Below are 27408 nucleotides of genomic sequence, written 5' to 3'. Positions count from 1 at the left end.
CTGGAAAGCTATGAAAGTATCTGGGTGTGCACCTCCCTAGTGCCTTATTTGATACATATTCACTGAACTTCCTACTAATCCTACAAACTCTCCTGCTGATGTCACTCTCTGGGACACTAAAGACTTTTTCTGGTTAGGCTGCATTAACATGTTAAAAATGAACATACTCCCCTAGACTCTTCTACCTGTTCCAAACAATTTCCATCACACTACCCAAAAGCCTTCTTTACTAGAGATGAGTGAACAGTGAAATATTCGAGATTCGATATTTGTTTCAAGTAGAGCCTCAATATTTGTCTACTCGATCGAATATCGAATCCCATTATAGTCTATGGGAAAAAATGCTCGTTTCAGGGGAGACCACTATTCGACTAAAGGAGAGTCACCAAGTCCACGAATAGCAGGAGGAGAGTGTTTAGGAGGAGCGCTGTGCAGTTAAAGCGTACGGACCCCATTATAGTCTTGCAGTTGCGCTGATAAAAAGTCAGCTCCCTCATAACAGCAAGCTGCCAGCTCCCCTGACTAGCAAGGACGAGCCTGCTGCAGAACCAGCGTTGAGTTGCCGCAGGCTCGTCCTTGCTTTGATTGGCCGAATGCTGTACACTGGCCAACTAACGATGGTCCTGCCAGAGGCTCGTCTGTGAGGAGGCAGAGTCTAAAATCGGACCACAATGGAGACTGCTGTGGTCAGATCTTAGACTCCACCTCCTAACAGACAAGCCTCCATCAGAACCAGCGTTGACTGGCCGAATGCTGTACACTGGCCAATCAGTGCTGGTCAATTCATTCCTATGAGAAAAAGTAAGCTCGCTCATAACAACAAACTGCCAGCTCTCCGGACTATCAAGGACAAGCCTGCTGCAGAACCAGTGTTGATTAGCCAAATGCTATACACTGTATAGCATTCAGCCAATCAACGCTGGCTCTGAATCGAATATTTACTGCGAATAGCTAGTAGTATTCGATCGAGTACGAATATTTCGAATATCGTAGTATTCGATCGAATACCTACTCGATAAAATACTATTCGCTCAACTCTATTCTTTACCACACTCCAAAAATCCTTCACCAGATTTATCTGAGCAATTGAAACCTCAGAGAATCACAACACACACCTTTACCAAACTCAAAGAGAGAGGGGTACTGGTCGTCCCAGATTGCTCTAACTACTACTTATCTGCGGTCACTGCCAGTCAAGAATGCGCACATTACTCTGCCAACTCTAAGCTCTAGGTTGCCCTGGAGAGGTCTCCAAACTAGCTCCCTCTGACTTCCCTACTTTAACTCAATAAATACCACTGGTAGAACTGCACAACTCATACTTCCCTATGTCGACTCCATGATATTCAGCTGACTCACTTCTATTCTTCTATAACTCGCATGATCTACATAGGGCAATGTTGCCATTTGAGTGCCTCTGACTTTCTTCCTAAGGCCCAACCCATTCCATCTATAACATGCTATTAGAGTGTTCTGCTGATCAACTGCCTGCATTCACGGAGAGCTGGGAGCAGGAATTGGGGGTCTCATTTTCACCAGACGTGTGGCCCTCAGTCTTCCAGATGTGCCACTAATTCTCTAGATCTTGTAAGACACAGCAAACCCACTATAAAATCCTCTCTAGTTGGTAGTTTCTTACAGCTGACTATATCCCCAAGGGTAACCTATTTTCATGGATCTGCCATGGACATGAGTCTATTGAAGGATCCAGGAAGATGGCTCAGGAAATGGTGTGTTCTGTTATTTAATAGGCCACATGGATCGTTTGGAGAAAAAACTGCTAGGACATGGCCGGCAAGTTCGGTCATGTGAATAAGGACTAAGACCTTATTCACAGGCCAATACTAGGAGGAGATCCATTCAAAACACTGAAAAGGTACAATCCTTTTCATTATAAATCACTTCTGTGTAGTCTCCCATCCTGGTTTTGGTTTACAAACAGGCATACAGCTGAAAAAACAGCAGTTAGCCACTGAAGCCCAGTACCATTTTTAGGACACATTCTGATAAAACTAAGCAACAAAAAAAAAACCCTTTCTGCAGATATCTTGGTATACAATTATCGATCTAAGTCAATTTAAACATGCCGATTTCAAATATGCAAACCGTTTTTCTCTATAACCCTCTATTCTTGAAATATCCACAATTTTAATCTTACTCCTGCTGGTGGAAGCCCTCGCCATGTTCATTGCTGACTGCGCCTAGGTTTTCTAGAAAGGCTATTCCACGCATACCTTTTGTATATAAATTGCCTCAGTAGATTTTGAATAAGTCAGTTTTTATTCATATGCTAATGAGCCTTCTCCGTGCACTGTCTCCTGTGTATACAGCACAGGCTGCTGCCTCCTCCCTGCTCTCATACATAGTACACAGCAGGGAGAGCAGAGCTAGCTGACAACTTCCTGTGCATCGGAAAGCTAATTAGCATATGAATATAAACGGACTTATTCAAACACTACTGAGGCAATTTACATACAGAAGGTATGTATGGATTAGCCTTTGTAAAGGCTATGGATGGATGTAATTAGTTAAAAATGTCTTTTGCCAATGATAGAGCCCCTTTAATAAATAATTATAATGCAATATTTATATATATATATATATATATATATATATATATATATATATATCTCTATCATACTAATATTATAAATGTGAAAGTTTGTGCGTTTGGTACCCGGGACACACCCGGGTATACTGCGCACATACAGAGATGTAGCAGAGCCAAGATACGGGCACAGGCGGATCATCGCCAGCAACAATTGCATGCGTATACGCGTGTCATTGCCAACGGCAATAAGCAGACAAATTTATTTATAATATATATATAATTTTGTATACTGTCAGCTTGAAGTCCTATTTAAGCAAAATAAAAACATTTGTTCGACAATATCTTAAGAATTTGACCTGAGCAAAATGGTTTTCAGATTTGAAATCAGCATAAAAAACTACTTAAGAAAAACTTAAATGATATTTAAGATATCCACGGCGTGTTTTCCAGTGTAAATTTTTTTCTGAGCAACAGAAAAACATGCTACTTTTAGGAAGAATGGATAGACAGATGCCATTTCCATGACCTGCACATAACAGGGCTTGCTACAACCATCAATGCCAATCTAACTGTGGTAGCAAAAATGTTGAATCTGATCATTTCCTTGAACACCAGTTGAGAGAAAAGCTGTCTCAGAGATATGTTTATTCAGTACTTCTTAAAAATTAAGCCAGGACCGAGATCAAAAAATAGGTTTCAAAAATTACAACTCAAGTTTGTAAAGTGGGGTCTTTATATAAAGGTTATCCTTCTAAGAATGGATAGAGCCATAGTATTGATGAATACTGTAGAAAAAAACCTAGAAGAGAAAGAGGAAAAACAGCAAGACAAACCATAAATGGAAAGAATGATAGATATGAAGTCAGTTTAAAGAGGGTGAGTCAGAAGAAGACTATGCTAAACAAATACTCAGAAGACACAGGCGATCAATTATGTTCCAAGCAGGATGACCAACAGACCTAATAGGGGAAATATCTATTAGACTTGGATTGTAAAGTATATGTATATAAAATAAGAACCTTGTCTACCCTTTATCGTAGACATCTGGCATATACACCTGAAAATTCTCCCAAAAAAGATACATAAAATCCATCCATAGGATTAAATTGGTCTAAAATGACCAATTTACCAAAAGAATGAAAAGAACGAAAGAATGAAGTTGTCCTGAGTAAGTGTAAGGCCAGCGAACTGCAGGAATCATGACCATGAAAGGACCTAGACGATGAATACTATGCCTGATGGAATTTGAACGAGTGGAGTGAAATTGAGATATAATGTGAACAAGGGTTTCTTGCCTCTGTAATGAGAGGAAGGAGGACATCTGTTGAGAGTCCAATAGAATCCCCAGGAAGATTTTTTTTGCTTGCTTGGAATTAGACTGGATTTTTCCAAATTTATCAGTCAACCAAGGTCTCTGAACGTCTCCTTTATGAACTGAAGTTGGGCATAAAGTAAATCCAGTGACGGGGTTGACAGCAGAAAGTCATCCAAGTAAGTGATAATATGTACACTGTTCAAATGCAGGAACAGAGCAGAATACTTTGTCATGATCTTTGTAAAAATGTGAGGGGCCAAGTGCTGTACATCTTCTGTTGTGGTCAGCTCTCCCTGGCAGCTCTCCCTTTGTTTCAGTGACTGGTGGGGAAGTTCTTAGCAGCCAGACTCCAAAATAAATAAATAAATAAATAAATAAATAAATAAAAACCCACAAAGAAAAAAAAAAGAAAAAAAAGGACTCTATCTGGGCGCAGCCTATAGATTCTATTCTCTATTGGGTTTAATGCGCCATCATATTATGCAATACTGTACAGAGATTATGACCATTCACAAGTCCTGTTATTTTTTATTTTATATGGGTGTGAAGTATATCTTTCGATATATCTCATTTCTAAAAGTGTATAATGTCCCAGTACTTGAAGGAGTTTCTATTGGGTACATTAACTTTGCCAGTTATTCATTTGGGCAAATTAATTTAGTAACTAAAAAAAAAAAAAAAAAAAAAAAAAAAAAAATAGAAGTAAAGAAGAATGAGCATCATATGGTTCTTTTCCATTCTGATACAACAATTAACACAATTATTTTACATTCTAAAATAAATTAACACATAATTAAAATCACAATCAAAGTAGTTTATAATCTACTTTATTAATGGGTGATGATTGGGAAGTCCAGTAGTGCTTTTTTCTACACATGCAACATAGACAAAGAACACATCCCGGTTCCCACCATGATTCACCTGAGAAACATTCACTTGCCACACTTTGAGTAGAGACCCACTGGAGCCTGCGGTTAGACTGGAATGTGATTTGCTACAAATTCCATAGTGATTTATAAATGGAAGCAGGCCATGACTGATCATTGGGATGACTGGCGTAAGTCAGACTGTCTGACTCGCCCCTACTTTCAAACACATAGATAAATTAGCAAGTTGTATTACTTCTATATGTCCAAGAAAAATGGATACTTGTTACTTGTGTAGACTGCCGACACCCAACTTGCAGCCACCGCTTTTCTTATTACCGGAAGAAGACCACCAAGTATGAAGAAACAAAACACCAAGAGTGAGAAGAGCAAAATTGGCTCTGGAATAATTTACCAAAGTGTGTTAAAGTCAGTTATTCACAAACACTAGCATTTTATGTGTAGAAAGATTTCAATAAACTCCGTTTGCATAAAGCAGTCAAAAATAATGGTGGAGTTTTATGAAACGGCCTACAAGAAAAGCTGCTTTTGTTGTCCTTTACAACAGATCACAGAGAAACTTCCATTTCAGATAGTGATCTTGAAAAATGAAAGCCGTTTTTTAAAATCGCAACTTTTTCGGTGCAGATTCTTTTCTGCAAGGTGTGGAGCGTATTAGCCAAAATCTCATCCACTTTGCAAGTACTGTAAAATGCAGCATTTTCACAATGTGGGGCCCCAGGCTCAACCATAGCAAGCCAAATGAAGCCCAGAAATGTAGGCACTTACTATTGATAACTAGAGATGAGCGAGTAGTATTCGATCAAATACCTCGCTGCCATAGGAATGCGTGTAAGCGACCGAACACCAAGGGGCTCAGTGCATCGAATATTAGACGCGCTTAACCCCTTGGTGTTCAGCCGCTTACTCGCATTCCTATGGCAGAGAGGTATTCGATCGAATACTACTCGCTCATCACTATTGATAATCTATCGTTAGGATAAGTCATCAAAATCAGATGAGTGTGAGTCTTGTTGTGTTGTGGCTTTAAATGGTGTTGCAGAACTTCACTATTTCAGTATATTCAGTGCATTCAACTAGCTGATTGGTGAAGGAGTCTGGAGAAAAATTCACAGAAATCTAATATTGATGATCTTTCCTTAGGACAGAACATCCAAATCAAAGTTTCAGAAAACCTTTTTAAGATGAACACTATTAATACTAATGAATTAAGGTTTATGTAAATCAAATTATCAAACATTACAATTAAAATAACAAAATCGAACTGTCAAAGCAATTATCAAATTTTACATTTATTTTTTTAAATACCCGAATGTCAGTTTAAGTAAAATAGTTTTTCTTGCAAACATTTTTGGGAATGTCTAATTTTTTTTTAACTTAGGCTACAATATTTTATGTATTTATTTTTCTAATAATGTAATGCAACTTAAACTGTCCAGTCATCTCTTCATAGAGACAGTTCACACAGTGTTTAAAAATACAAAAAAAAAACAACCCACAGGGCCAAAATGTAAGATAAGACGTGATAAAAGATATCACTCACTATATAAAAAGAAAAAAAGAAAAAAAAAAGAAGAGGTGGATTGAACAATAGGAGGTACTAGGGGTGAAAACCAAGCCTAGGCCCCCAGGGAAACCATTGCCAGGAAATGGGTGACTCATTCCACAGTCAGTCATTCTGGCATCATCCACCAAAGACAAAACGCTGAAAGGCTGATACCGAGCAACTCAGCTCTGCTCCCTTTCATTCTTCTCCCACAAAGATGAAGCTATCAAAAGATCATTCATTGTTACGGCAAGAATACACAACGCCTCCTTGCTGAATCATGACCTGCGCTTTAATGTCTTTCAAAGAGCAAATGTCCGCACAAAGGGAGGCTAATAAGGGCCGCTGGTCACTGGCTCTTGCATTAGGGAAGTCAGTCTTCATACTGCCATCCACTTCTATTAAAACTGAGAAGTTCTACATTCTGGCACTTTCGATTTTCTGTAAATGATAACTTTGTCGGTATATGTGAAGTGATAGCTGATGACTAATATGATAAGAGAAAAGAGGAACTGCAGCAGCATTGTACAGTCATATCATAACCATATACTGATTCCAAGTGTAATGACTGGAAAAGAAAAGCTTTGTTAAATTATTGAGAATGTACAGAAATATATAACTTCCCCCTATGTGCTGTGCCCTCTATCAAGAAATAAGTATAACAAATAATTCATGACTTTGCTTCTGCAATTCCATTGTCATTACAGAAAGCATTACAGCATATAAGGTGATCTAATAATACAAAAGGACATTAGGGCTTTAGTATGATGGCAAACATCCATTATTTCATCAAAAGGATTATTCTTAACGGATACTTAAGCCAATGGCACATCACTTGTGGATATTTCCGATCCTACACGTCATCGTGATCAAACGTAAGACCGGATCACAGTAGGAGTGAAATGGAGAAACATCCCATAACATTTCTTTAAAGTGTGACTAAACTTTCCGACTGCTTTTTTTGGCAGTATTTTTGTCACAAATAAATTTTGTAATATAATTTATTAGCACATTTTGTCTCCTTTCTACGAATTCCTGCATCGCTCTATTATTTCCCTTATTTCTATATTGAGAGCCATTTCTGCCTCTCATTGAATGTTACGATGTTACGGTGTATGGGAGTATGAGCTGGGTAACACACACACACACACACATATATATATATATATATATATATATATATATATATATATATATATATAGATATATATATAAGTACATTTTATAAATATGGGAAGGGTCACTTCAAACCGTTATATGTCATTCATTATAATATATACAAACTGCTACCCAGGCTTTCCTGAAGGAGAGTTGTCAATCAAAAGACACAAAAGTGGGTTGGGGGCCATTACATGTTGAGCCTGGTACACCCCCCATTGACTATAGTGCCGTTGGGGGTCCGTTGTTTTGAAACTGAAATCGGCGGAGAAAAAGGTCCATGCAGGACTGTTTCCTTTGCTGATTTTGGACGAAGCCTCCACCGCAGTCCACATAGTCCACCACATAGTCTAATTCTTGAAAAATATAGTGACTGAATTGCTATGAAAGTAAATATGCAACAAACTAAATGGAATCAATTATATAATATTGATTATTGTATATAATAGGATTACAAATAATGATTTATTTTGGAGGCCCTTTCTTCCATCTCAAACTCCAACCAAAAGTGGCCAAGACTCCACAGCCGCGAATTAGACACTACGTTAATGGTTTAATACAGACGTGGTTCCTGTGGTTAGTGCTTACTGGTCACAACTTCTCTAGCTATTATTTCCTTGTATGAAAGCTACCTCATTTTTTGTACTTTTAACTTAGTGACTGAGGTAAGCTCACTACACTATAATACACTAGACTGTAACAAAGGCTTGAACACGATTTTTCTTTGCATATAGGTTTTATCCTTTAGTGACATGAGGTAAAAAAAAAAACAAACAAAAAAAAAAAGAGATTATTTTCCTTCCTATGGAACACAAAAAATTTTGGAGAACGGAGACCAAGAAGAAAAGGCAAAAAAGGAAAGCCTCTGACTTCTATAAGATCAGTGTGCGTGTGTGTTATTATATATATATATATATATATATATATATATATATATATATATATACACACACACACACACACGCACATATACACACACAGATGAAGGACAGGGAGCATCTATGCCTTCTCCTCTAAAGATGCTGCGCTCAAATAGAGAGAACAGCAACATGAAATTGATGATGATATAATGCTTATTCGCATATTAAACTATGTTGGCCCATTTACAGCCCAGTATAATCTAATTACTCATATGTCTGTCACACTAACACATTGAAGTCAACAAAAAAAAATTCTAAAAATATAAATAAAAATCCTTACACAAGCTAATTTTCCACTTGACCAAAACAGATGTTTAATCCATTCTGATGATTCACAAGACTCCATAATAAGAACATGCTCTGATGTCAATGTGGGATGTTCTGTAATCAAGTTATTCATCATGTAATATAATACCATGGTTATGAAATCAGATAGGAAAGTACCTAACAGTGCTCTTGTATTAATACCCTTGAGTTCTTTCACGTCCTGATTTTCAAAGGCAGAAATTATACACCAAATGCACGGCTTCTTATTCTATTGTGTTTATTACATTAGCTTAAAAGCATAACTTTTGGACAACGTTTGATTTTCTAGCAGTATTTGTGTCATATATAAATTTTGTAATATACTTAAAGCAGTATTTGGGTTATTAAAAAAAATTTAGATCCTTTCTGTGAAATCCTGCATTTTTTCACCCTTTCCCTTGTCTCTGTATTGAGGGCGGTTTCTGCCTCTCACTGAATGTTACTGTGTACTGGAGTACGGGCTGTGCAATATGTAGAGAAAATGAGGGGAGGGGGAGGGTCACTTCAAACAGTTTTATAATGTCCGAGATATAACATTCAAACTTGTTTTTGGTATCGTATGGAAGAGGGAATTCTCTTCTTTCATGTGACACAAATGTTTCAGTGCAATTCAAATTATCAGAGATATCACTGGTTGAAAACACAGTGGAGATTGGGATATTTATATCATATATATTATACCGCTGCATACATATTCTAATCCTGACCGTGTTTTCAACCAAAGATATCTCTGAAAATATTGTAACGCCTTCCTACCGGTGACATTTTTTGATTTTTGTTTTTGACTCCCTGCCTTCCAAACCCCATAACCTTTTTATTTTTCCATTTACAGAGCTGTATTAGGGCTTAGTGTTTGCGGGACAAATTGTTCTTCATAATGGGGTCATTGATTATTCTGTCCAATGTACTGGTAAGCTAGCACAAAATTCCAAATCAAGTGGAATAGGAGAATTCTGGTGCATTTGTGTGACTTTCTTACGGGCTTGAGTTTTTACGGCACTCACACTGCAGCCAAAGTGACATGTCAACTATATTCTGTTTCAATAGGACTCTGGGGATACCAACTTTATATACTTCTATTTGTATTTTAACCACTGTGAGAAGGTGGCAGAGTGCCGGAGTCCCACTATATCAACCCCAGGGTTCTGACTTACGTGTTGTCCAGGGCAGGTCTGGAACAGGCCTCAGCTCCAGCTGTGGGTACTAGGCTCAATGCTGGACCATAAAAGGCTGCAGAGATTGCACTTCAGGGCAGTCCTGATAGCAAGAGGGAGTGTCTGGGTCTGTCCTGACATTGAGAACCTGCTGATACGGTACAGTGTTTCTTGGGTCAATTCGTGTGGCTGGTAGTAAGCCTAGTAAGCCACACGTATAGTTAGTATTTTCTGTTTAGTTAGCGCTCAGACAAGCAGGATTTATTTTTTTGCCTGAAGTTAAAGCTGTATTTTATTGTTGTGCCTGACATAAAGGTTAATTTATTTTGCTTTTTTTTGTTTTTGTTTTTTTTCCCCTCAAATAAACTGGTTTGCCGCAAGATTTGTGTCCCTGATTCTGACTGGTTGAGTCTGCACCACAGCTTCTACCGAGCTACCTTCTCCACACCCCTTAAAGACCTAAAACTTTGCAAAAAAAAAATTTTTTCCGTAAAGTTGACACATTCCGACACCAATAACTGTTTTTATATTTCCTTGTATGGGCATTTTTTGTGGGGCCAGGTGTAATTTTTATTTACACCATTTGGGGGGATGTTTATTTCTTTGAACAATATTTTTATTCAAATTTTTATTAGAGACAAAACAGTGAAAAAAAACACAGCAGTTTGGCACTTTTGATATTTTTTTTTTCTTGTTACAGCGTTCACCGTATGGGAAAAATATTTTTATAGGTTTGTAGGCAGGGTGTACTTTTATATGTGTTCTAGGGAAGGGGGGGGGAGAGAGAGTGATCTGGATTTTTAAACACACACACATATACATATATGCACACACACACACACAGGTGTGGGTGTACATCTTGAACCCCAGGGGGTCTGATCACTAATGCAATGCACTACAATGCTAATGCATTGCAAAGTATTGGTATGGCAAATTTGTATGGCAGCATCCTTTGAACCACTCCGCCAATGATCTTAGCGCAGATGACTGACAATGGAAAACTATTTCATGAAACTTATATAATATAACTTATAAATAGGGGTAGATTTACTATGGTTTCAAGGTCAGATATCTGACATACAAGACGCAAACCTTGGGTTTTTGCAACTCCCATCCAACATTCATGAAAGTGAAAGTGGCCTTAGAATTGTGCTACTGTACATTAATTATTGTATTAGAATGGAAACAAATTTTTGGAAGTCTATATTTGTGTCTGTGATCTAGCAATTGCAGATCCTTGAAAAACTTTTTACATGCAGTTACAAACTGGGACGTTATAAGAAATCTGAATTTCCTGTATATAATATAATATATTAAAATAAATTTCTTTCCTTGAATGCTAAAATCAATTCCCCATATAATAATCACCTAGTGGGAATGCCGCACAATAAGCTATATAAGTTATTGAGCCAAAATGATATTTACAATAGAAAACAAAATATTAACAGTAAGATTGTTCTGCTACATAAACTAAAACCTGCATTTTGTTACAAGAAATAAGATTAGGTTAAACTGAATGGTTGACTTGGTACAGTCAGATGCTAAACAGTACTATACTGCCCTCTAGCTTTCTAGTGAGATAATCATGTCGCAGATGTAAAGGTTTATTTGAGCATAAGTATACATTAAAAGTAACCTGTGAGTTTCTTGTTATAGGGCAGCAGGGAAAGGATTTTATGCGGTCGTGGCAAGACTCATTTGTTTTTCTCTCGAATGTAAGATTTTAAAAATTGTTATTCTGTATTGGACTACGGAGGTGGACATTTTGCCTGAGCTTCTAACTTTACACCATTAACAGCAATAATAAATTTGTGCGACTTACTGAAGTCTATGGAAGAGTTTGCCCAAGCTCCATGCAGGGAAGGGAGGGGGGTAGACAAGTTGTGATATTATCTAGTGTCAGTAGTAAATGCAATGATGATGTGGTGCTAACTTCTATTGTAATTATGTATGTGATGTAAATGAGGTGGCAAAGAAAACTCCCACAGAATTGGCATGCGTCAGTATTTAGTACTTGCTACTAAGTATTATCACTCACCTCTGGAAACCTCATGAAAAAGGGAAATATCCAACAACATATAAATGAAAAAGACATCAGACAAGACAAGATGGGGGGAGATTTAGTTTTTCTGTTTTTCATGTCACTGTTATTAGACATATTGGCCAAAGTAAAAATTACATGAGCGAAGGGTTTTCTAAATCATCCCCCCTTTTTTTTTTTTTTTCATATATAGAGTTGAGTGATAATACTTAGTAGCAAGTACTTAATAATAAACTGATGGCTGTAATACAATGGCTTATTTGATTCTCTGACTGCCTTTAGAGTCTCATGTCTTTTTATGCTCAGATGTCTTATGGTCTATTATCAAGGTTATAATTGGCATTGTTGTACAACACTGAGTATTATATAAACACAGCTAATTAAAAGAAAAAAAAAAAGCTGTCAAGAATCATTTAAAAAAAAAAAATCTTAAAAAGGTGTGTGCAATTCTACTAATAGTGAATCAATATTACAAACAGGTTTATGTAGAGAAAGTGAACCCACAGATCAATCACCTGCACGCACTCTTGACAAAGCTTCATGACCATCTGCATACGTACAGTATCCTCTAAACTAAAGAACTAAAGGATAGTGAGTATATCTGACTGCACAGCTTCTTATTACATGTCATAGTAAGACTGTGTCTATCTCTCATTTTAACCATTTTGGAATAAATGGTAGGTTTTATGTTCTTATGATTTTGGAATAAATGGTAGGTTTTATGTTCTTAAAGTAAAAGAAAAACAAAAAACAGAAAATAGGCAGTACCAATGTTCCCCACTGGGTGGCACTGTTGCATTACATTTGTAAGCCTACTTTAACCAGGCCCTAGCTTTGACTCTTCAATGAGTAGGCCTGAAGATAATATTGTCAGCATATTGCATTAAGTATAATTGTGAGTCATGAACCACACAAGGCCGAGTGAACAGTTGGCATTGTCTATGTACTAAGTAAATACACTTAACCTTAGAGCACTTCAGTCTCCAAAAACCATATTGAAAATTAACAGATTATAAAGACAAACCACCACAGAACATAATGCAAAAAGGAGCCATTTGTAAATATATATTTAGAACAGTAAGGCACAATAAATTGAATACATCCAGTATGACCCCAAGTCAGGGTAAATTTCAGAAGTGATTGTGTGTGATGTCTTGTTCTCCATGTCTAACCAGAGCAGAGTATTAATAGTTTATTCTGCAGGAAATCTTCATGATGCAACACGACTGACACAGCTCACAGCTCCACTGGGAGTTTCCTCCAAGCTGCCAGGCAGTGTCTGAGATTTTCTGGCAGTCCAGTTACTTTACACTGCTTTTCTGGGCTTTCACCAAGTAGAGGTTTTGGAAACTTTACACAATTAACACTACTGAATAGGTGCGAAGTGTCGTGCAAGTAACCGTGAGATCCAGACTCACTGTCATGTAACAAGTGCTCAATATTTACAGTCAGTCTAAGGGTTCATTCGCATAAAACATAAAAAGTTCTTAAGATTAAAATTTGGAACTTAAAGCAGAGGAATTACGTGATTCATGCAAGAACTTCTAGGAAGAAGACTGACAAATCTGGGCTTGGCAGATACTTTCTGCTCATAACTATAGTGCCAAAGATGTTCTAATAAGTGGTAACTCAATCCGGGGGAGAACTAATGTGCATACCTTTTTACCCAGGGCATGTTACTTGGCCTATAAGACTCCCTACCAGAACTGACAAATAATACCAACTGAGGAACATGAGGGGCTACTATATTTTTCATGGTCTGAGTTACACTATAGTGAAGAAAACAAAAACACAGTGCTACAACATACAATGGTGCATATGTAACATACGCCTGCCTCTTAATAAATATTCCCAAACAAGAAAATTGTTTCCTAGAGAAGTCACATTTTAGGAACACTTTTGGGTAAGTTTATATATCACAGATTAAAACAAATATTAAAATAAAATACATTTATATCTTACCAAATATAGAAGAAAGGTGTGTAGACCCGTCCCAAGTCCCACAGAGGACAGAATGCCCAAGCCTACCCAGTAGGCACACCATAAAAATCTCTTTTCAACATACTGTACATACTGCAAGAGAAAGACAACTTTAGGTACTCTAGCAATTTCCTCAGAGACGGACTGCTGTGTTATCTGCTTGGTTTCTAAAAAGCTTTGCCATATGTATTGAACAATTAAGATAACAATCAATAAAAATACTGGGTACATGTCAAGTCATATTTTACACAGAAACATATACCAGTCAAGTTGACAGTATTTAACAATATAAAACGAGTAAAGAGAAAATGGAAATTCTCTATGACAAAGAGCTTAAGGGCGTTTCTGCAAAGGACACAAGCACATATCTAGAACATTAAGAACTTATGTCATGCACTTCTAGACATATGTACTTTGTTTCATTTTATTTATATACAGATGACAAATGTGTGGAAAACTGAAAGGAAAGTTTTCATCCACAAAAATGGTTGTGTTGACTCAAATGTTAAAAAAACAAAGAATGGGGTAAAAAATAAAAAAAATCTTGAAGGGACAGCTTCACTTTTTCCACCCATCAAATTTTACACTTAGACAATTTCTATGAATGTAACTGAAAATGTTAAACAACAACTATTTATACAGAATATTAAACACTTTTCTGATACTACAATCAGTTGCACACAACATCACTTCATGCCTAACAGTGAAAGAAGTAAATCGCCTACCTGTTGATGTGCTCCTTCAATATAATACGCTACTGTGAGAACTGAAAGCAGGAGCAATAATGAGCCCACCATCCCACGACGGTGCCATAACCTATGGGAGAGATATAAGTCATGTAGCGTTACATCCTTTAACAGAAATAAACAACTCAACAAGATAAATCATGCCTATTGAGGACTGGGTGTTTGTCATGATAGATATGGATATTGAAAATATTTCATTTACAGCACTCTCAACAATCAAGATCACCATGGTTCTGGCCCATCAAACTCAGTAATATTATTCCCATGATTTACTGACTACATATATGATCAAGCTAAGTCTTCCAGCTAGGGAGCCACTAAGTCCCTTTCCCCTAGGCGTCCAACTGCCCATATGATATTAATAATGGGAATGATTACATTATTATTTATTTATAGCGCACCATTAATTCCTTGGGGCTGTACATATGAGAGCTTACATACAATACACAAAATACAAAAAAATAAGTACAATACTAGCAGTGACTAACTGAAGCAGTGGGATAGAGGGTCCTGCCAGTAAGGGCTTACAATCTATGCGAGAAAGGATAGAGAAAATAGGTGATGGAAGAAGCTGTTCAGATGGTGATGTGGTGCCAGTCATGTTACTGAAAGTTAAGGTAGGTCTTCAAGGTCTTCAGGAAGCTCGTCACTGTGGGGGACAGTTTTAAGTGTTGTGGTAGTGAGCTCCAGAATATGGGGGACGCACAGAGATTACCTTACAAAGCATTCAATGCCATTTTTTATTTTTAGGTCTTAAAAAACACTATTAAAGTAAAAACATGATTAAAAACAAAACAAAAAAACACACATTTGGCCAATTTTTCTGGAGTGAAAACAGTAGAATGGAGTATGTTTGTGTTCATACACATTAGATGCATGTCAGTCGAACCTACAGATTTCAGTGTGTGTGTCCGACAATCTAATGTGCATACTGGTAACCAAACTCTGGATACCAGTATACAGGCTGGATCCTGGTACAATAAAATGGGACATTCATACATTCCTTCTGTGTATGTGTACATTTGTCTCCCAAGCTCGCAATGTTTATTTTAATAATTAGGATTTCACAGAAAGTATTCAGAAGAATAAGAACTTGGTCTGTCTACAACAAAACGTAAATAAAGTGAATTTTGGTTTTGGTCATCACATATTCTATTAAATAACGCTAAGTTGTCTAAAAAGTTAATGACCATCTAAAGCGTCAATTTTTTTTTTTTTTTTAATAAATCAGTAGTTTAGATGGAGATAAACTTTGCCTTATAAATTACATAAGAAAATGGCCAGTATTTTCCCTTATTTGCAGAATTCTGCCACTGATCAAATCTGTACAACAGAAGTCTATGGGGGGGGGGGGGGGGAGAGCTCCTTAAAAACAGTCAGCTGCACCTGTGAGAGTAACTTGCAGACTACCTAATACTAGGTAACAAACCACACTAGGCTTTTAAATTATCACAGTAAATCACATCAAAAGACACATTATCAAAGTGACCTTTAAAATCAAAACATATGAAACAGTGAAGATTATTTCCTTGCAACACAAGTAACTTAAGGTATTGAATTACAGGCCAACTACTGCACCCACCACCCAAAAAGAAAACAGTTAAACCTGAATCGCTTCAACAGGTGCTATCTGAATACACAGAAAAACTAGAAGATAACTGTAGCAAAATGTTGTACAATACAAAGACAAATCATATATTATATTTTGGTAAGTCCTATATTATTGTGATATAATAAGATACTGGCAAGAGTGCCCACCCCTTTATTGTGATATCTGTGTAGTGAATTAGGAACAAATCCTGCTTTCTCTCTACCAAAGAGAAGTATATTACATATAACTGTCCATCCAGTAGCTTTCCTGACTAAGCGGATGCCTATTCTATGAATAAATGTGCAAGTTATTTATTTTTATTACATATCTTTTATCTGATGCACCAAACAAAAAGGCTGATGCTACTTTTGAGCATGGTCAAAATCTTTATACATAAGCTTTATAAGTCAGTACAACTAATCTAGAAGCAATGTCCTTAGTTGACGGACAATAAGAACACAAACTATCCAAAATTTGAATGCCAAAAGCAGCTTCTCTAGATACACTGCACATGGCTTTATTCTCATATTAAAAAAAAAAAAAAAAAAAAAAACTGCTTGGCAAGATTCTTAAAAGGGTTGTGCAGGACTAAAAAACTTGGCCATTTTCTTATTCTATCGAACAGATGATATGACCGTTGGTCACATGGCCACGCTGCAGCTTGGTCCCATTCATTTTTTTGCCATGTGACCAACGGATATGACGTCACTTCTTGGGAAGCAGAAATCAGCCATGTTTTCTAGTACTGCACAACTTCTTTAAACTGGGATTGTATTTAAATTGTAGCTGCAAGTGTACCCTTAGTTAGAAACAAGGTTTCATAATTGAATAGTACAGGTTAATATATGAAACTCTGCAATATATCTTAAAGAAATATGTTCTCTTTTCAGGCAGTTACTTTCTACATATTAGTCTATGAAGAAGGGAAGGGAAGAGAAGGATGCTACAAAAGAGACTCAACTGCACCGCTTCTACTGCACTATGCTATTCTTTTAGGTCATATGTTTTTGTTTTTTGTTTTTAACACTGATGACCTATTCTTAGAATAGGCCATCAATGTTAAATCTACAGGGTCCGACACACAGTAAAAATCTATGGGGCTGTGCTCTAGTATCCAGATCTAGTGGGCAACATGGCTCGCAGTATGTAAACAATACAGAGAACCATGCTGCCTCAGTACTAGTGATCTGTGGGGTTTCCCAGATGTATGACCACCTCAGATCTAATATTTATGGCCTATCCTAAGGATAGGCCATCAATGTCAGAAACTGGATAACACCTTTAACACTACTAGGTTGTGGTTAAAGAGGCTACCAGTTCACAGAAAGAAGCAGTAAATCAATTAAGTAGTCGCCAGGAGCCTCGTACTCCATTTCTCCATAGAGCTCTGTGTGTGACACTGCAATATGGAGACAGATATAAAGCAAACAAGGAGACAAATTGAAAATAAGGAGCAGGAGAACAGTGTAAAAAGTGTTGACAGAAACAGATCTCCTTAAGAAATATTACAAAGTGCCTCATGTGCAAATGAAAATCCAATACAGAACTGTCAAGTGCCTGTGCTGGATCCATGAGGGACTGCAGAGAGGAGTCGAGCTTCGTTTCTTTTTTAATGCACCCTCACCATCATCCAACACCCTCATTGCTCCTAAAAACTTATTTGCATATCGACATACACTGAAACCTCCAGCCAACGTTTTACAAAGAAAAAAATGCCGTTTGACTCTAGTGACGTTGAAGACTCATTTTGTGCTACATGAGGTTTTCTTTATGTCTAAAGCTAAATTCACAGTTCGGCTGGTTCGCTCTCAGCAGAGAAATAGCCTCAGGCAAAGCTGCAGCCCGTCTCTAAGGGCAAGGAGCTATGGGTATAAAACAATACAGAAAAGCATTTACAAAGTAAATGTGGAATCATGAATTTTTTTTTTTTTTTTTTGGGGGGGGGGCAGCTAGGAAAATAACTGCAACATCAGAAGACATCCGTCTTACAACCAGTAACAGATAAAATTAGGTTAAGAATATACGGTAAGGTTTCTGATGCAGTTTTTGAAGCCAGAACCAGACGTGGATTATAAAGGACAAGATCATAAAGAAAAGGAATTATGAGACAATAATTATAATTGATGTGAAAAAGCCTTACTTTAAGCTCCATTCCTTCAAGTTTATCAAGGTTTCAAGGAAAAAATACTGCAAGGTAACGAATGGCTTCCTCCAGAGAACAATACTCTGTCGTTCTTCACGGTCCCTCCTTTTCTTCTCATTCAGGAAGCTGGAATCTGTAAAATAAAAGTAAAAAAAATAAAAAATAAATAAAAAAAATGCATCATATGAACAAAAATAGGTTTCCCAGTTTACACACCAATGTGCAATGTCTTTACAGATTATGATTCAGAGAGCAGGTGAAGCATGCCCTTTAGCTCAACTGTTCCATCAATGGACTATCACACAAAAAAAGAAATAGGATTATTTACAAATGCAGTCATACGAAAGGAACTATTCATCATCAGCAGGCAAGTCTTATCTGAATAAGACACACTGCAGCATCTCTAACCCAGGTCTTAGGCAGATTACAGAATATCTATTATTTCTGGTGACATCTAAAGACAAGCTGCAATATGTGTGTACGTGAATAGCATAATTTTTGGCCTTTAGTAGACTAATATTTTGCATTATTTATCAGTTTTCCCCTACATAGACTATCGTAAGTTTGCAGTTCTCCCTGAACTCGTGGGTAGAGAGTAGCTGTAGCAAATGTAGATTGTGAGCCCCATATAGGGATCACAATGTACATTTTTTTCCCCTATCAGTATGTCTTTGTAGAATGGGAGGAAATCCAAACAAACACAGGGAGAAAATAAACTCCTTACAGATGTTGTTCTTGGCGGAATTTGAATCCAGGACTCCAGTGCTGCAAGGCTGCAGTGCTAACCACTGAGCCACCGTGTCGCACCTAAACGGTTCCATGTTCATGCAGCACACATATAGAGAAGTACTGATGAGTAAAGCACTTGAAATGTTATACAAATGCTTCCCATTTGGCTGTTGCAGACTCTCTCTCTGCTTCTATCACATTCACCTCCAGCTCATTCCTCCGCTTCCTCTCTCCATAGACTTCTACAGACATAAGTAATCTGATACATGTGACCTGCAGTCCATCTTGCAAAGATTTCAGAGAAAAAGTCCGTTTAGCAGGGGGTAAGGGCAGTGGGAAAACAGCTTGATATTTGGCAAAAACAGCATTTTCCTCTGATTTGTACAACTGATTTATACAAACTTTGTTGAAACAATTGTTGGTGACTGTTTAATAAAGAGGGAAATGAAAACAATGTATTCCTAAAAGGCTGGTTAATCTAAGAAGGTGGCTTTAGACAACTCTTTGCCAAACCACTGTTTTTCTTGACCCAAAGGGTGAGTTGACACGGAGGAAAGAGGAGCGCAATCTGGCATGTATACACGTGTCAGCAGATTGCTCTCGCAAAAACATCCCATTCATTTCAATGCGAGTTAGGATCGTATATGCCGCATTACTTTGCGGCCGTGATTTTGCATATATGATCCTAACTCCCATTGAAATGAATGGGATGTTTTTGTGAGCACAATCTGCTGACACGCAGAGGTCATGCAGAGTTTTTTTGATCGGAACCTGAGGCAGAGGCATCCAGCCGCGCACTCTGCTCCGGATCATGCCCAATGAATGGGCCTAGTCTGGAGGAGGGTGTGTCTTCAGTCCGAATCGCGAGGCGACTCAGCCTGAAGAATGAACATCTCACTTCTTTTTTCCGGGAGCCGGAAGAAACAGCTCCCGGAAAAAAGACCTGAGCGGCTCCCATTGATTTCAGTGAGAGCAGTCTTTTTGGTCAGGGTTTTGAGGCGAATACCTCAAAATCCTGACCAAAAAAACTCTGTGTGAACTTACCCTTACACAGATGTTCAACAGAACCAAGAATTTAAGTGTTTTCAACAGATAAAGAAGATCAAACTGCTGTCAGTCACCTCTGATGGAGGTATACATCTCTGTTGGGAACAAAGGAGTGAGTGAGTTGAAATTCAACAAACCCAATCCTTCAACTCCCTGAAATCTTTTGGCAAAGGAGAGTCGACACCCCCTAGTACATATTAAATTGTGAGCTGCTTCCTCTGAAAGCAGCGGGTCTGCTCAACATACACTACCTTAAACCAGAAATAGATAGGATATCATAATTAGTAAGAAGTAGAAAAAAAATGAAAAGTACACATTTTATAGCATCATTAGTAGGGCTGGGCAATTTAGGTGATGGCAGCCAAGTACCCTGCCCTAAAGCTTTAAGAAAAACATTCTACAACCGACCTATCACACAGAAGACAGTCTAAAGATCATGGAATGAAAGGAAATGCCAGAGCCAGTTATCCTGCATATTACTGATGCAATACTGGGCAGAACTTCAGTGCGTCAGTATTTTATCTTATTCCTCTTTGATATCAAAGGCTGAAAACCATGAATATTTGTGTGCACAAGTCCTTGGTAACATCTGCAATATCTAACTAGCCAAATATGAACAGAATCAAAAAAAGAGTAAGGTGATGTCAGGCCTTTACAATATCTACCTGTTAACATCCTAGATCTTAGTATGTGATGTGACTGCTTTATATTTTTAAGGCAACTGGATATTGTGATATTTGAAGATCACCGCCTCAATTCATAGTATACTGACTTAGATCCACAGGAATCTAAGAGTAAAATTAAAAACACTATACCCTAGTTCACTTTCAGGCTGCAAACTCCATTTTAGCTTAAGGCACAGTAAAGCTGGGTTCACATCTGCATCCCAGTCTACATTGGAGAGACTGTCACAGAGACTGCCGAAAATTGCAAAGAAAAAAAAGACCTTGACAGATGAACTTTTCCTTGCCACTTTCAGTTTCAAAACGGCGGACACCAGACGGACCCTACTGTAGTCAATGAGGTTCACCGTGTGTAACGTCTGTTTCAGCAGTTTGGCTGTCCGTCAATCGGGTCCCCCAATGGACCCTAACCATGGAGAGGTGGCGATAGTGTGAGCCTAGTGTCAGAGCAGACTAAAAATAGTCCGATACTTTGCTTTCACCCGGTCAGCGGTAGAAGTAGATAGATAAAAAGAGAGCCGAGTAGCCAATGGTAGGGGGTTGCGAGAACCTACTTAAATGGATTTTGTGGTTTTAATATATGGACGAACTATTACTTGAATGAGATAAAGCTGCAATACATAGTTGATACAGACTACATTGTGTGCATGTGTATTTAACTATGTAAACCATGACCAGGTTGCTACATCTACCTGAGCACCATGGTCCCTTTGAAGAACTGTGAAGGTCTTACTCTTATGACCCCCATCAATGTTTGATACTGATGGCCTAATATAATGATAAGGCCTCATGTACGTGACTGAGGATGCAGGCCAAGGGGTGCTACCGTTCCGTTCTAATATCATGGAGCAGGATAGGACCTGCCCTATAATCACCGGGACAGAGCATCATTCTCCCATTCGAAAAGCCATCGCCTGTACACTCAGCAGTGTGAATAAGTCCTTACAGTACCGTTGTTATCTTGGAAAAAGTGTTAAAGAAATCCTATCTTAACTACAGCACTGACACCAATGTAATGGCGTATAGGAGTTTAATAACTAGGTAGGAGAAGAAAATGGTAGGGGTTTGCTTATGTCATAAAAGCAAATAGGTCTATAGAAACAGTGACCAACATGTATTGCAAAGGAGAATGCTTCAGTTCTAGAAAAGTTTTTTTTTTAAGTTTGACTGGCGGTACACTTTAATAAAAGTGATACAAGTATCCAGTGCCTGTCCTGATCTAGAGTAACCACCTATACCTATAGCCCAGAGCTGCAGTCACAGTTCTGCAGGTTATTAAACGGTTAGGAGAGAATTTGTTAAGAAGTTTATCTATTTTATAATCCAATGGAATATAATAGTACAGCTTGTGGTTCCAACATCACATTACTGGAAAAACTGAAAAGACAACACTTCACAGAATGCAAGTAACTAAAAACAAGCCCTGTGCAGACACCCAGTCAGCAATGCCAGATGATTTCATCTCTGAAAGCTGCCAAATTTTAACCGTCACAACATTGTGCATGTTAATAAAGGCTGAAGGCAAACAGAAGGCAAAGCAGATATATGAGACTAGGAGGCTTTCTGGAATACATTACTAGGTACGTTACCACCCTCCATAAACAATATGCATACAGTTTAGACACAGGAACATTTTGCTTTTAGAGGTCAACATAACTAGGAAAAAAGGTGACACCCTCTGAAATAGCTTGAAATTGTCTCTGATGAGCTCACATTTGGAACATATGGGGCATAGTTTCACTGCGCCACTAAAGTGATTTGCCTTAGGGCTACTCACAAAGGGCATTGTCTTTACTGACTGCGTCTGGTCTTTGCCGAAACAGAACCACCAGGTCTCTAACTAAGCAGTAGAATCAGTTTTGTGGTGGCAGAACTGGAAGGATCAAGAGATGCCAAGGTGTGACCAAGAGGGAAGGGGCAGGGACATGGTCAGAAGGCAAGCCGAGGTCAGAATAGGTAGTGTTTGGTTATCATGATAGACAGGCACAGATGAGAGCAAGTGGAACAGGTTCAAATACAGGTTTAACAGGCTGAGGTCAGGAAACAGCCAGACTAAGCAAACAGTGAAGCAGCTTCCAGGGACACTAGCACCCTTACTTTTCGGGCACCTTCTCATGGGTGACAGATATTTGCCATAACAGCTTTATGACTAAGCTTCCTCTGTCCATTCATCAGGACCAGTGTTCACAGTCCACAAAACGGACAGGATTAGGACCTTTCCTGAGTTTTGCTCATGGCTCACAGCCGCATACACCGGACCATGAAAATACACAGTCGTGTGTATGGGGCAATAGAAATTAATGGGTCAGTGTGCTAGCCATGAAAGAAATGGCTAGCACACTGACTGTGCACACATTTGTGTGCATGAGGCCTAAGAATGGAAGTATACATATTGGGAGATGAAGATGGTAGATCTGAACTTTCAGATGTTAATGCACTAGTTCATTGATTGTTTGTTACTCGCAATCTTAGTACTAATTTTTTTTTTACCCCTCTCTTCTCCCCATTTTATATTGCATATTTGCTGTTGCGCGAGCTGCTTGTCCCTAATGGTAGTTTTTGGATGTTAACACCCACGAACCACCATTCTACTCTGCGGTCTCTTCAGACCCTCAGAGCATATCAAACACAAAAAACTGTCATACTCGCCTCCCCATGCTCCTCCGGCCTCCAGAGTCAGGGACTGTTAAGGCCTGTGATTGGGCCTCAGCAGTCATGTAGGTCATATGGCGTCGTGACGCTAAGCTACATGACCACGGCTGCCCCTGACGTCTTCTGTCGAGGCCAGAGGAGCACAAGGAGTAGTGTCAGAGACAAGGGGAGGTGAGAATCACGGTGGGGGGGGGATGATTATGTCTGATCACCTCCCCTCGGCCTCCGATTATTATATTCTACTGTATTCTCAAAACAATAAAGAGTATAATAGCAGTTCATGGGCGACGATCCCTCAAAATTTCAGGTTTGGCTGAAACCCACAAAAAAAACAAAGTACGGGTTTGGTTGATCTCGAAATTGTTACAAAATCCCCATTTATGTGGGATTTTAATTTCATTAATGTAGGGGCCACTTTGGGTCATTACACTGCTTGGAGGCCACTATGGCATATTATATTGTGTGTAGGCCACTATAGGATATTATACTGTAAGGAGGGGCGATTATGGGACATTACACTGTATGGAGGTGCCACAATGGACAATATACTGCATAGGGGCCGCTATGGCACTTTGGGGGTTCATTAGATTTGATTAACATTTGTAAGTGACAACTGAATTGACTGTCTTCATTAGCTCTGTGCACATTGGTGCTTATTATTCTTGTATCTTGACATCTCTGCGTTTATGATGCCTGTACTGAAACTTCATTTTATATTTTATCCCTGTGTAATTTTCCATGTTCTGTGATATAACTATGCAGAGATTACAAGTATCAATTTAGGTTCACTACCCCCACATAGTAGACCAGACCTGGGCAAAGCCCGGCCCTCTGACTGATTCAGTCCAACCCGCACAGCTTGACTAGGGAGGCACGTCTAGGGGGGGCGTGTCTTAGTGCCGGCAAGAAGATGGAGACGTGGTGTGTGTCATAAGGTATTGAGAGATGCAAGGTGAGATGCAGGCTGGAGAGTGTGTGTGTGTGTGTGTGTGTGTGTGTGTGTCTATATGTGTCTGTCTGTGTGTCTCAGTAACCTAGGGACAGAGATGGAAGGGGAATGTTATACTGGGGCAGAGATGGCAGATGGAGGGGGGAGATGGAGGGGGGGGGACATGAGACTGGGGAGAGTGGAGGGAGGACATGAATCTGGGGGCAGAGATGGAGGGGACATGAATCTGGGGGCAGAGATGGCAGATGGACGGGGGAGATGGAGGGGGGGACATGAGACTGGGGGAAAGATGGAGGGAGGACATGAAACTGGGGGAGAGATGGAGGGGACATGAATCTGGGGGCAGAGATGGCAGATGGAGGGGGGGGACATGAAACTGGGGGAGAGATGGAGAGAGGGTATGAAATGGGGCAAATAAAGGGGGATATGAAACGGAGGGAGAAATGGAGGGGGGGACATGAAGCTGGGGGTAGATGAAGACGGCACTTAAACTGGGGAGACATTAAACTGGAGACAACTGGAGGGGGCATTAAATCGTGGAGGTAGCTGTAGGGGGACCTGTCTGCCTCTAGTTGCCCCCAGTTTAATGTCACCCTCCAGCTACCCCTACGGTTTATTGTCTGCTTCCAGCTTCCCGATTTTAATGTCCCCCTCTAGTTGCCCCCAGTTTCATGTCCTGCTCCAGCTGTCAATTTATTGCCCCCCTCCAACTACCCCCACTGTTTAATGTCCCCCTCCAGCTGTCCCAGCTTCATGTCCCCTCTAGTTTCCACCAGTTTACATTGGGGCACCAGGAGGGGGACTTAATACTGTGGGGCAGTTGGAAGGGAACATTATAATGTGGGGACATATAATGTACGGGTGACTGTAGGAGGATTATACTTTGTGGAGGCACATGGAAAGATGATTGGGAATGGGCGGAGTCAACGTAGAAGTGGGTGGAGCTAAATTTGCCGTGGTGCGGCCCTCTAGCATAGTTTCAATTACTTATGCGGCCCCATGGGAAAATTAATTGCCCACCCCTGTAGTAGACTGTAGATAAATAAGAGTTACTTGGGGTCCCAGACCTATCTGCACTGAACAGTATATTTTACCATTGCCAAAATAATCTTCCTTTAGTTAACCTTAGCCTAGATTTACTAACATCAGCAATATGAGCAGAAAATAATCAATACTTGTAATCTACAACTAAAGTACACAGAAAAGGCTCATGTTTCACAACTTCTGAACCAGAGGCAGATTATCATTAAAGCATATCTAAACATTCGGATAACTTGTTTTTTTGCCAATATTTGTGTCAAATAAATTTTGTAATATACTTTAACAAATTTAGATCCTCTCTGTGAAATCCTGCTTTTGTATTGAGAGCGGTGTCTGCCTCTCAATGAATGTTATTGTGCACGGACGTACTGGGCTGTGTAAGATGTAGAGAAAATGAGGGTGGGGAGGGTCACCTCAAACAGTTATAGATCTCAGACATTAGAAAAAGGACAAACTTGCTTTTGTTGTCATACGAAATAAGAAATTCTCTTCTGTCATATGAGACTAAGTACTAACTAAACTATTTCCAGAGCTATCACTGATTGTAAGTATAAGATATTATACATATACATAAAATCTCAATCCTGACTGTATTTTCACCCAGTGATAACTCTGGAAATAATTTAGACAATGGTGCAACCTGTCCATGATCATGTTCTGTCCACCAATTCATGGTCATGTGATGGACACACAGGTGACAGCTTGTTATAGTCACAAGGACAGTAATCAGTCATCTGCCTGGTAACAAGCTGTGCACCTGTGTGTGCATCACGTGACCATGGACTGTAAATCACATGACCATGCGCTGATTTTTATCCAATGAAAGCAAACAGAATGAATGACAGCAAGCAGAGATATAGAAAACTGAGAAATGAATATATTGGAACATTGTATTACTTTTTATCATACAAACAATAATATCTGTCTCTTAATATTGGTCTGAAACTGGACAACCCTTGAACTAAAATTTTCTCGTTCAATGTTCTATAGATATGATAATTTACCATGAAGATCATGTTACTAATGACTATTGTAAATAAGCTCTACAAATATATAAGGTGTAAGCCATTATGGCACAAATTTAACCATATGTCCGTATGCAGCCTCTCCACGGTGAAACTGTTTATTTTTTTGCTTGTTTGTTTTTTTGCACGGACACAAAGTCAGACATGCAGGACTTTCTGTCTGTCCTAAAAAAAACCCCCAAAAACAGTTTTTCCCATGGGCGAACATGGGTGCAAGTTTGAACGCCCCGTTAGGTGATATCTTAAACAACCAAACAGCACATTCTTGTACTGCACTGGAGTCAAGAACAGGTAGAAACAGTCCTACATTCTAAGCATTAAGGTCCCAGTGGTAAGATACTTGTAAAGCCTATCTAACAGGTTAAGGGAGTTATGCAGTGAAATAATAAGCTCACCAGTACTTTCCTGTATTAGATAAGCTTACTTACTAATGATTATATATATATATATATAGATAGATAGACAGAGACAGACAGATAGATACCCTGTCAGTACTGTTTTTAGGTTTGCAGAGCACAGAACACAGAGTCTCATTCCTTTGCTTCCCTGACTCTGCAGCTTGTACATAGCGCAGAGTGGGGCTGGCCATACAACCAAACCTTCTGACTTCCCGTAATGCTCTGCAAACCTAAGAATGGGGGCAATGGTTGACCTGCATTATGTATATACTAGGATGGAGGAGTCAGTAGTGGCTGGCACTCATGATTCATCAGAAACAGTAAAATTCCTCTAACTTATTAAAAAGCCAGAGATTGAATTCCTATGAAAGTAAATCTATAACAAACTAAACATCTAATAAATTCACAGTATTAAGAATTGAATAATGTAATTTAAAATAAAATTGATCATTTTCTTGTAAAGGCAGTAGCTTTTTTCTGACAGGTTGCAGGTTTGATACATACATTAGTAGTAAACTCTTTTAAGCTTTTTATTTCCCTGCATAA

At 38.8% G+C, this 27408-nt stretch overlaps 1 protein-coding gene across 1 annotated transcript in view; it reads right to left on the bottom strand.

Annotated features, from left to right (window-relative positions):
- VMP1 (vacuole membrane protein 1) overlaps positions 1–27408 on the bottom strand; it is a 112079-nt gene that overhangs the window by 69738 nt on the left and 14933 nt on the right. The window contains exons 4-6 of the mRNA XM_075264790.1: positions 18336–18471; positions 14584–14674; positions 13841–13951 (exon numbers count right to left, since the gene is read on the bottom strand). Of these exons, the coding sequence (XP_075120891.1) occupies positions 13841–13951; positions 14584–14674; positions 18336–18471 (338 nt within the window). The remainder of the gene's footprint in view (positions 1–13840; positions 13952–14583; positions 14675–18335; positions 18472–27408) is intronic.

This window comes from Leptodactylus fuscus, chromosome 2, assembly GCF_031893055.1.
Source record: "Leptodactylus fuscus isolate aLepFus1 chromosome 2, aLepFus1.hap2, whole genome shotgun sequence".
Taxonomy (NCBI): Eukaryota; Metazoa; Chordata; class Amphibia; order Anura; family Leptodactylidae; genus Leptodactylus; species Leptodactylus fuscus.
Note: the sequence above shows the minus strand (reverse complement) of the source record. Positions and strands in the feature narration are given on the sequence as shown.